This window comes from Pristis pectinata, chromosome 8 (assembly GCF_009764475.1).
Source record: "Pristis pectinata isolate sPriPec2 chromosome 8, sPriPec2.1.pri, whole genome shotgun sequence".
NCBI lineage: Eukaryota > Metazoa > Chordata > Chondrichthyes > Rhinopristiformes > Pristidae > Pristis > Pristis pectinata.
The window spans coordinates 21627350-21639748 of record NC_067412.1 but is presented as its reverse complement, the minus strand read 5'-3'; the positions used below and the strand labels follow the sequence as shown (position 1 = coordinate 21639748).

The window sequence follows — 12399 nt, the reverse complement described above, 5'->3', positions numbered from 1 at the left end:
GCAGATATGGGTCTTGGGTATGGCCTATAAAACATCCTATACTGCCTATATTGAGGGAACTCTGCCCTGGCAAACAAACTATTTTTGACTGCTGCCCAGTTTCCCTCAAGGGTGTCTGTTAAGCCCAGTTTCCCTCAAGGGTGTCTGTTAAAGATCCTGGGGTATTATTTCAAAGAGCAGTGAGAGAGATGTCACTGGTCACTTCTCCGTGGATTGTCACCTTGTCGTGGTGGAGAAGCTTGTGTGGTCTTGAGATCCCGAGAGCGATGCTGTCTGGAGCTATGCTCCTGGTAGGGTCACCCGTGGCGGTAAGGGCAATGGTGAGGTCCTTGACAAAGAACAATCCAACCAAGACCTCAACGGTGGAACAGGCGGACGAAGTTATTTCGAACTCAACAGCTGTGAAGGCGGATGAAGGCTGCAACAAATCCATCAGCTCCAATCGTCGTGGTTTCCATGCCATTGGAATCGGTTGATTTGTGAAGTATCGTGTGCTTTTTGTAGCGCAAGTAATCTATTTAGATGAAATTCACATGGTGTAATTTTAATAATATTCTACTAATGTATGTTGCATGCATGCACAAGGAAGTACGTTTTAAATGTAGTTGCTATTGTAATGTAAGAAATATGACGTCTTTGCTCTGTGGTGTCTCAGCCAGGAATTATCGCCATCTCAAAATTACTAAAGAAAAGATTAGATATAGAATCATACAGCATGGAGGCAGGCCCTTTGACCCAGCAAGTCCACACCAACCATAAAATTAATCCCACACTAATCCCATTATTTTCTCCTGGCATTCCCACCAACTCCTTCCAGATTGTACCAATCACCTAAACACAAGGGGCAATATACAATGGCCAATTAACCTACCAACCCACGTGTATCTGGGATGCCAGAGAACTCCGAGGAAACCCATGCAATCACAGGGAGAACATCACACAGACAGCACCGGAGGTTGGATTGAACCCAGGTTGCTGAAGCTGTAACTATACTAGCTGTGCCACACTGCCACCTCCCAATTAGCTGGTCATTATCACATTACTGTTTGTTACAGTGCAAATTGGCTACCATATTTCTTACATTACAATAGCAACTACATTTAAAACGTACTTCCTTGTGCATGCATGCAACATAAATTAGTAGAATATTGTTATTTAAAATTACACCATGTGAATTTCATCTAAATAGATTACTTGTGTATTTAAATCACCCACTTGATGCTTTAGTGTTACGGACTAATCTGAAGCCACCATATATGTTTCTGCTACCAATCTCTAGTGAACCACTAATCTGTATAAATAACATATATTTAAACAGATGAGCATTTAACTTAAAATAAAAATGACTCATTGGTGTTTCCAATGACAAATCTTTTGTCACTTCTAGATTGGAGTTTATTAGGTATTTGAGACAGACAGAAGATATATAAGTAATATGGTATAAACAAGAAGTAATTGTTAAAGTAATCTGTGCTGACACTCCAGAGAAGTATCAAGTGTTTCCCATAGGTTGGTTTGCATCTGAAGATTGATTTGCTTTGTACTTAAATAAAATAATGCTCTGAATCAGACAAGTTACCATGTTTTCATCCATTGCATTTACCAGAAAAGGATTTAAAAATGTTTTAAAATCTCAAATATTTCATAGCATGTATTAGTCCACTATATTTCAGTAAGTAAAAAGAATACTGAAGATCTAAAGTATTGTAAAGATAACATTGTTTCATAGAACCCTTGACATTGTACGAACAAGTGATTAAAGGAAAAGAATCTCCTGGATTTGATCTCATATTTAAGTAAAAATGCTCATTAACCATGCAAAAGAATTGGGAATATATCAAAAGCCAAATATTGCAGACACTGAAAATCTGAAACAATTTCTGGTATTAATCCTCGTTCTGAGAAAGCTGACGTGTCAACATTTTGCTCAACTGCTGCCTGTCCTGCTCATTGTTCTATTATTCCAACCTATATGACGACAAACCTCACCAATGCTGAAGAAAATGGATTGAAATTTTAAAAATTGTTTTAATTTCAATATAAATAATTATATCAGCACATAAACAGCTTGATCAAACATGCTCCAGTAATAGTTTATTAAAGTGTAATAGTCCATGTATTTACACATCCATATAAACAGGTAAAACTAATACTTTTATTCCCATACTTTGGTTAGGATCTGAATGTATAAAACACAATGTGAAATTTAAAACCCAATAAATTAAACATAATCGTCAGGAAAATTCAATGGAATGATTGCAGCAAATTTTCTGGGATGCTAATAGTTTGCATTTTTCTTACATTTTTCATCAACCATTCATTGGATAAATTCTTCAAATAACATCTAGAATTACTTTTAAATTAGCAAAAGCAATAATTTTAGGAACTACTTTGATAGTTATCTTTACACTTAAGATCTTAAAGGATAGCAGAAACATTAGCACTCAAATGGTTCATAACAGGTTTAAGAAAAAGCACTATTTGTACTATACAACCTGATAAGGTTCTGATTCCAGTGACTGCCTATTTATTTCAATTGAGATTTCTCTCGTAACTTGGAGTTCTTGTCCATTTGATTCTGAAGTCCAATTGGCCAAAAGATCACTAAAATCAGGTGTGCTTGTATGAAGGATGCAGCCAGGCACAAGAGAAAAGGGCTCTTTCCAAAAAGATGAAGGAAGCCTTCGTCTGTGCATTGGGATTACATTGGCATATTTTCGATCCAGTTTTTGCATCCTGCTATCTCTCCTGTTCAAGGTTGCTGGTTTCATATATTTGTATAAACCATATTCAAAAAGTTCTGCTAGAGGACCTAATTTTTTAATGCTTTCTCTGTCACAGATTAATTTCAGTGCCTGAGTGTCTATTTCTTTGGGTGGTAGTAAAGATACATGTGGTTCTTCCTCTTCTTGATCTCCATCTTGTGCAATTTTTATTAGATCTGCATAGTATAGCTCTCTACCTGATTTACCAGAATAAAACCTGTCTTCATAAATATTACAAGAATCAGGATCATCATCTTTGCTTTTCCTACCAAAGTACTTCTGAATATCATTGTTGATTAACTCAGTAAACCTTAGTAGCTGCAATGTGGTTTCAGTGTTGTTTGCTACAGGAGTAAACAACTCACATGCTGCACTCCAGTTTTCACTTTCAATGCATTTGCTAATAGATCCTGATTCCCGTTCTTCACCGTCATCTTCTAATTCTTCCTCTTCTTCAGATGTTTCCTGGAAATCCATGTCCTGGTGAACACTGAGGTTCAGAAAAGGAAGCTGAAAGGTTGGTGCTAGTCTAAAATCAGACATGTTCTTGATCACACCTGCTGCCATTGCGTGCTTATCTTGGTTCTGTTTTTTGCTTGTATCTGCCCCTGAGTGGAATATAAAAAAATAGTATTGCTATTGCTGGAAAAACAGTTATCAACCAGATATTATGAGAAAATCGAAAACACACAAACATGCACACATATATGCACACACGTACACACAAAGAAACCACTGTAGACAACAGTTGTTTCAACACAGAACAATTGATTATCAATAAATTTGAATCATTAATCTGGTAATAGGTGTAATAAAACAGTGACTTCTGTGTTCCATTAAAAGCAGTAGCTCAGTTTAAAATACTACCATATTTAACATGAAAGAAATAATTTCAAAAGTTATCAAGTGTAAATCCTTTCAAATAATTTTAATATAGACTTCTATTAGATTTTAAAATGCAAATCTATTACTTGAAAAGTCTAGCTTGCATTTTAATAATTCTCTGGTGCTCATAACTTGATTTTATGAAGTCTACATTTTCTTAATGGCAACACAATGTATTTTATAGTACAGCATCTAAAGGATTAACAATTTTCACACTGTTTATCACAATGTTACTGCCAATCCTTAAATCTCAAGCAACAGGGGCTGCTGAGAGCTTTACGTTTGTTTAATGGTTCAGGAGATCTTTTACAAAAATGGTAAAGCGGTAATAGCTCTTACCTGAATTATACAGTCACACTGGAAAAGCACACCAAAGAGCTACCCTGCCTTAATAGCAGTTCCACACCTGTGATTAATGCATTTATAGTTTTGCATGGACTGACTTTTGACAAATATTTGGTGGGAGTATTGTAATAGTAGACTTTGTAAACAGAGCTTTGGTTTGTTTTAGCACCCAGCAACCAGAGAGTGTTGAAGAAAGCAAATCAGAGGGACGGAAGATAGGCTTTAGCTTAATGGTCTGCTTGCCAGGGAATTTTCAAGTGCTGTTCCTGTAAATTCAGCTATTAAATCTCCATGTCACAGATGCAAAACTGGCCTTCACACTTGGCCAAAGGGCTTTATCAACTCTTCTGATTTGTGCTCAAATCAGGTGAATCAAATAGGCGTAAAATTGAATTTCATGGTATTTTGACTTATTGAGTAGGCACAGTTAAGAAACATAATTGTTATTACACAATCGGTGTTTAAAGAGGATAGGGAGCAATAATTTTAAAAACTAGTACATGATCAAATGCAGTGCAATATGGTTTGGAGAAGTATGCATCCTTCTAAATCATACAAAATGGTTTAAATTTAAATCAAACAAGCTAATTAGCAAATATTTTAAAATCATGTATGAATATTTATTTTACAAAGTAGTTTGACCAAAAGATGCAGCTACCTTACTATAAAAATATAATTAATAGGTACTTCTCAGAACATGAAAATACTACTTTGTTTAAATGCATTTTCATTATGCAGTGATTTTGGCATCAGCCTACTACTTTTGAATGCAAATAGGATCTTTCTGTTTAATTGTTGGCGACATCATCCAGAAACATGTCAGATTCCACACATATAGTGATGATTCCCACCTCTCTTCCACTTTGATGTGTCACATAACTTGTCAGCACCTAATTCCTGCCTCAGATTGCCTGTTGCTGCAACCCTCAATTCACCTCTTTGTTAATTCTGTACATGACTATTCCACTTCTCTACTGTCCATCCTCCCACCTTACAGCCTCTGTAAAATTTGAGCTCATTCAAAAGTTTACTGCCCTTGTCCTAAGGTACATCAAGTCTATCATTCACCATTCCTGTGCCTGGCAATTTGTATTGGCTCCTGGTTCAGCAAAATTCAATTTTAAAATTCTTATCATTGTCTTCAAAGCCTCTCTTCTTCCCCTCTATGAAACCTCCACCAGGCCTATTACCCTGTGAGTTAATAGGATGCTCCAAATATGGCCTCTAGCATGTCACTGATTTTTATCACTCCACTTTTGACAATCTTGAATTTGATTCTTACCCCTAAGCTTTGGATTTTCCTTTCCATTTCTCTGTGTCTTTTTCCACTTTTAGGATATTCGTTAAGGTCCAAGTTCCTGGTCACCTCCTGTAATTATTTCCATATGGAGATGAATGTCCAATTTTCTTCATTTTTTTAAAGTACTTTGTGATGTTTCGCTACTCTAAAGGTGTTATAGAAAGGCAAATTATTGCTAAATGAGTCCCTGCCTGTCTTTAACAGGATCATTATCGACTGAAGAATACAACATTGGAACCAAGTGGAAGAGTTTGAAATGTAAACCCTCCAGTGCACTGTTATTGAAGGTGAGGGAGTTTTAAATTTCAAGTGTTTGTAGTCTTAAATACTATACTTTCAAGCACAGATTAAATAACTGATCTAGAAATGAGTTTCAATGCAATAATTGTGAAAAAAATGTCTTTGCATGTTGTGAATTTTACTTAAATCTTCAACTGAGATTTTATTTTCTGCAATATAGCCTTGCAATCCAATGTCACTGTTGAACAAGTCCACAGCATAGTATGAGGAGATTATGAATGAATGTTACGATTTGAAATTAAAATTTGACTAATTCACACAGTGGAATGAGCCCAAACAAACCATGGATTAACAGAACATTCCCTGCTCTTTAGTGAAGTCACTTGATGCCTCCTTCCCTCTACCCAAGCTAATTGTGGTCAGGGCTTGAAAATAGCTGCAATCCTTACACGTTAAATTTGCCTGCAGGTGAGTGGTTCATTTTGCACAAGATTAGTAAACTATTTGAAGGGTTCCATTTTGCACTAACTGTTTTGATTTTGTTTCCCTTTTCTTAAAAAAAGTGTGCCATGTATAACTCTTGAGTTTTACCAACAACGGAGTAGAGTTCCTGAAGTTATTGTGGGATAGTCATTTACATGTATGTATTCCTTCTACTTACATAGGCAAGGTTTGGAAGAGGTAATAGCAATTCTTTTATCTCCTTGACTTTGCAGATAGATAGACTCACTGATTTAATCTTTGTTATTACAAAATACCTTTTGAACATAGAGTTGTGAAAGCTATGTGGAAAATGATTTCAACATTCAAATTATGGAAGAGCCCTTTATGTTCGAGTTGTATTCTACAGGTTCTGCTAACCTCATGTAATCTGGATTTCCTTATTTTAGATTACAATCAATGTAGTTTGAGTCTGGATTGAAGACATCCTCACACAGGTTTCTGAATTTACACATTTGGTCTCAGAATGCTAATTTCATTCTTTAAATTGGTTTACTTTAGATTAGAATTTCTTCATTACTATTTAAGAACACTTAATGAGGATTACCATCCATGCCAACCATTCTATTCTTTAAATTTTGCAAGCAAATCAAAAAAGATCCAATAAAGAAGTTGTTCTCTTCAGCTTGCCTTCTCAAATTCATGTCATAATGGTCAACATACTTAATTGGGACAATAAAGATTCATTTTGGAGAATAGTCAAAACAATGGAAATAAAAGATTGCTTTATGTTGGTAACTTTTGGAGGAACAGAAAAAACAAAGAGTTAAAAAAAATTAAATACCTGAAAGCACAATAGTATACTGCTAGTTGTTACTCCTGCTTGGCCCATTCCTGCTCCTATTTTCTTGTGTTCTTATATTTAAAATATCCAGAAGTATTATAATAATTAAAACCTGAAAGGGGGACATAACAATAGTTCCTTTACAAATTTCTACTTTATTTGTTCTGTTGACATTTATTAGTTTCTTTGCCGCTGTAATATACTGTACATTAGGGATAAACTGGAGTAGGTAACATGTTTTTCTTCTCTACAAGAGACCCAAGAGGACCACAATGGTATCAGCAGTATTTGTGTGCACTTGTGGTGCAAGTTGTATCAGATTCCACACTGGTGAAGGTACTAGCACTTGCAGATTGAACAGTCACCAGAGATGTACAGTGTAACCAGATCAAGACATCAATTAGCATTCGTTGGACTTAATGTTCCAGTATAATTTCCTCTGTTAAACACCCACAAGTGTATACATACTAAGCAGCAGAAAAGATTCCCTGCCAATGTCATTTAAAAAGATCGTGAACTACTTGTTAGTGGTAGGTTGAATTCCAGTTGTTACAATGGTTCCATAATGTTGCTTTCTTCAGATGCTTTAAACTGCAGTAATTTACAAGGAGTGATGAAACAGCTGCTGAAAGGCTTGAGTCCGTCACTTCAGGCTTTGTAGAAACCAGTTGTTCCCAGACATGGGTGCAACATTAGCCATTCCCCTTGTACAGCATAGCTGGAAAAATCAACAAGCTGCTGGAAGAAGAAGATGATGAGAAAGCCCTTCATGGGATACCAAATTTCCCAATGCGTTCAGGGAGCAATCCTTCTACTGAACCTTAATGGGCACAATGTGTGAAAAGCCTAGACTTCACTAAGGATGTCCTCACTGAAATCTGCCACATACTGTGGCATCAATGCCTCTCCCTTAAAAGTGCAAATTAGCTGTCAGCAATAGATGCTAGCTTTAACTTGTACTAGCCACACATAATATTGCCCTCATGCTTACATGTATAGTTAAAGAATAGTAAAGAACATTGTGATTCTCAGCACTATTATCTGAATTGAGCCTCCAATTTCTGGAAAATATTTATGCCATTTGTGTTTTGCAACCATTCATATGTACACATAAGGATTAGCAGTAAATCTTTGCAAGCATTTATATCTAAATGAGAATATATTTTATTCTGATCTCAAAGATGCAAGTTTTCATTTTTTGATATTAAAACATTTGTGTTACATTAGTTTGTACTCATGGTTGAAAGTCTCTCCTTGTTTTTTTCAGTGTCTTGGTTCAAGTATAGCTGTATTCATTGACTGAATATTTGACCATCTGCTGACTATAAAGCCTCTAATGATCCAATAGCGTAATATGTACTTGCTGGAGCATATGTCCTAGCAGATGCTGCCCTCGATATGCTCTCCAATACCTGGTATTTATAACAAAATGAGACATTTGAGCCACATGCCTTATCTTCGTATCAGATTATGGCTTATACCTCCTCCTTGCTTTTTGTGTTCCTTTGTCTCAGGAAGGTGTGTAGCCTTTTCTGCCCTTCTCTAGGCCCTATTTGTCTCTCACTGCATTCTTGGTTTTAAAATGTATGCTGCTATCTTATCCTAGATTATGAGAGTTTTAATAATGGCAAAAAAAGCTCTGCTGTTTTTGCAGTTATGAATGTTCTTCTGTTCTTCTGTTTTAATAATCAGCTGTGTTCCTGGTCATGAACATAAGAAACAGGTGGCGTAGCCAATCAGCCACTTGAGCCTGCTCCACTGTTCAATAAGGTTATGGCTGATCCAGTCTTGGCCAACTTTCCTGTTCTCTCCCCAACACCACTTTCCCACATTCTCCCCACACCCCTTGACTCCTTTCGAGATCAAGTATCTGCCAATATTTGTCTTGAATACATTCAGTGACTCCTCCTCTACAGATCGCTGGAGTAGAGAATTCAAAAGATTCACAACACACTCAGAAAAGAAATTTCTCTTTGTCTTCTTCTGAAACTATGCCTTCTAGTTCTAGATAGCCTATAGCCTCTAGAGGAAACGTTCTCTCAGCATCCACCCTGCCAACCTTTGTTCTGAGGGGGATTGACAAGGTGGTTCACAGACTAACATTTTGCTGCTACACAGACTAACATTTCTGTCTTTCTCAGGTCTGATGAAGGGTTCTTCATCTGAAATGTTCACTGTTTCTCTTTCCACAGATGCTGCCCTCACCTTCTCCAACCTTTTCCATTTTCTGTTGGCTCAATTTTTCTTATCCTACTCACATAAGCCTGCTGTGCAGGCCCCACCACCTTACCAATAACAACTCATTACACGGACCTAGAAGCTTAGATGTGCTGATAACTGCTGCCATTAAGTCATTTTGATTCATCCTGTCACAGACACTCTCTATTTGTTTCACACGTCCCTACTCCACCTTCTCTCCTGCTGAAAACTAATTTGCAGCTCTCTCTGTCCCAGTGAAAGGGTGACAGACCCAAAACATTGGCTGTGTCTCTTTCCACAGATGTGGTGGCCTTTTTCCAGAGTTTTCTGATTCTCTTTCAGATTTCTAGCATCTGCAGTTTTCTTTGTATGTTTCAATAAGTGTAGACCCAAGCTGCTCAAACTTTTCTTCACACGCCAACATCTTCATCCCTGGAGTCAACCTGGAGAACCCTCTGTGCACTGCCTCTGAAGCACATATATACTTCCTTAAATATGGAGAATGGAAGTACTCTAGGTGCATATCATCAGTGACCTGTAATGTTGCATTGAAGTTTCCCTCCTTTTATATTCCATATTTTTTGCAATAAAGGCCAGTATTCCATCAACCTTCCAAATTATCTGCTTTACTTTCATGCCTTGTACTACGCTAGTACTTCCAGATCCTGTTCTATTACAATATTTTTGTAATCTCACCCTGTTTAAATAATAATTTGCTTTTTTCCTCTTCCTTTCAAAGTGGATAACCTCATATTTTTCCACATTATACTCCGTCCGCCATCTTCTTGTCCACTTATTTAATGTACCTCTCTCCCTATGCAAGCTCTTGCATCTCCCTCACAACCTGCTGATCCAGTTATCCTTATATCATTCAGAACGCTCAATCCCCTTATCCCTCTTAGATTGTAAATCGCTAAGGCCCAAGCACAAGTCCGTGTGGCATCCCACTAATTACTAATGGCCAATCCAAACAACCCATTCCTTCCAACTCTGTTAGTTAGCTAATTCCCTATCTATGCCAATATACTACACCAATTTTGAGTACTCTTGTGCCATAACCTTTTATGTAGCACATTAGCAAATGCCTTCTGGAAATCTAAATGCACTGCTTCCACTGATTCACCTTTAATCACCCTGTTTTTTAACAACCTCAAAATACTGTAGCAAATATCAAGCTGTCTCTGGTTGATATTTTTATGATTTTCTAAATATTTTGCTGTCACTTCCTAAATAATAGATTCGGCATGTTCCTAATGTTAGATATTAGGTTAACTGGCTTGTAGCTTGCTGCTTTCAGTCTCGTTCCTTTCTTGAATAGTTGTGTTATATTTCTGGTTGTCCAGTCATCTGGAACCTTGCTAGAACCTGGGGTATTTTGATAGATAAGAACCCATTATCTCTTCTACAATTTCATTTAAGACCCTACAATGCAGGCCATCAGGTCAAGGGGACTAATGATGAGATTGATTAAATTCTTTCCTACCTGTAGTCCCTTAATATTATTAACTGGGAAGTTTTTAGACTTATGACTGGCTAAATGATCAGGTTGGTCATCTACATAGTAAATGAATGGCCACAAGGAGGTAAAATAGTGGTATTATTCTTCCGTCTGACTTTCATATGCATCTCTGTGTAGCCTTGCACTTGGAATCAGAACACAGTAGATGGAGTCAATGCATGTTTTTGCTGCCATGTGCTATCCTATCTCATAGCAGTTGGTTATCAATACTTATCATTTTTCACAAAATAATTATTTGTCCTGCCCTGTCTCCCAACAATCATTGTCACTCAAATACTGATAACATTTTCAGCTTTGAGAGGTTAATTGTTCCAATAAAAGTTGCTTTTTATTATTATTCTATGTTGCATGTTACATGGTGTTGCATAATTACATCCCATTTGTCTTGTAAGATGAAAATAAATAGCTACAAATGTCAAAACTCAGAAACAACAATAAATTACATGATCAACTAAGTACAGAAGCTCTGCTACAAGTTCCATACTTTGGCCACCAGGATTTCCTTCACTGATGATAAATCTTTATTCTTTATATATCTGAGAACCACTTACTAGGTGTAATATATAACTAATACAAAAGATTAGCAAAATAAACATCTGTATAGCAAACACTGATTGGTCAAGAGAACATTGGAGTCTGAAGGTAACAAATGCATGGTTTACCAAGAGGGCTAGAGATGGGTGGAGTTGGGTGAGTATTTTGATGGGTCTTTTGAAGGTTATGAGGGTTGGTACAAAGGGAAGCTTCAGGCCTATCCGGGTGGGGGGTGGTCAAGGTGCACTAGTTCAGTAAGTCTGAGGAGTGCTGAAGTGTTAGGATAAGGATTTGAGAGGGCAGAGGAATGAGAAACAAAAACAGATAAGATGGCAGGAGAGAAGAGGAGGGGTAAACAATGAAAAATGAGGGAATATGAAGGTCATATTTGGACCTTTTGAAGGGAATATGAAGGGAATATTTGGATATGAAGGTCAGTCACTGGATATAAAACTGAGGTAAAGTTGAAGATTCCCATCAGTTCCTGGAGTGGTGAGAAATGGACTACAGTGCAGGCTAGAATTTTTAGTCAAGATTACATGTAGCAAAATTACCTACAGTAGGATCATTGCAAGTTAACAACAGTGATTGAGTTTTTGGATGGATAAAGTTAGCTTAAATCTTAAGCAACTGAATAGCATATTTCATGTGCAGCAGCTGAACATTGTCATGTAATATGGGGATGAAATGAGCCCAGAGAAGTCTGGAAATTCGGATGCCCAACCTGAGCAGAAATCCAGTGTTCATTGATGAAAGCAAAGAACAGGCATGGTGAGCTTGTGGACTGTGCATTCAACATGCCCTTTGTGAAGGACAGCGTGAGGTTAAGTACAAGGTGAATTTATACATGAGGAATACAAATGTACATCAAAGAAACAACAGATATTTATGGAACATAACATAATCCTTAGGAGTGGCTGGCTTTGGGAGCAGATGGGAGTTTAAGTGCACTAAAACTGACAATGTTTGGGAAGTTGCTGTCAGCCCAATGATTTCCATATCCATATTACAGCAAACAACCCAATTGAAACAGCCAAGTTCAATTTAGTAAAAAAATAGCTGAATGTTCACAAGTTTCCTGAACTTCCTGAAGCTTGCCATAGAGAGCAAGGTGAGAGTATAGTAGCCTTGGAGGGTTGGCAGGCAAAGATTGACAGGTACTTATCTGAGTTACATTTGGAAAGGTTTGTTCACAGAACTGGCAGTGAGAGCCAGCATTGGAGCTACATTTGTAAACTACGCAGTTCAGTTTCCAAACTCTGGAAGCTAAACCTGATAAAAGAACAGCCGTCCCATTGAAATAAATCAGAGAAACAGTTGTTATTTA

At 37.1% G+C, this 12399-nt stretch overlaps 1 protein-coding gene across 1 annotated transcript; it reads right to left on the bottom strand.

Moving 5' to 3' along the window:
* Window positions 1-2486: 2486 nt before the first annotated feature.
* Window positions 2487-3332, bottom strand: LOC127573255 (protein PERCC1). The gene has a single exon (XM_052021288.1). It carries the CDS (start codon window positions 3330-3332, stop codon window positions 2487-2489), a length of 846 nt encoding a protein of 281 aa, XP_051877248.1.
* Window positions 3333-12399: the final 9067 nt, after the last annotated feature.

Excerpts from the sequence above, each read along its gene's own strand:
- LOC127573255 (XM_052021288.1), bottom strand. The coding sequence starts at position 3,332 with ATGGCAGCAGGTGTGATCAAGAACATGTCTGATTTTAGACTAGCACCA.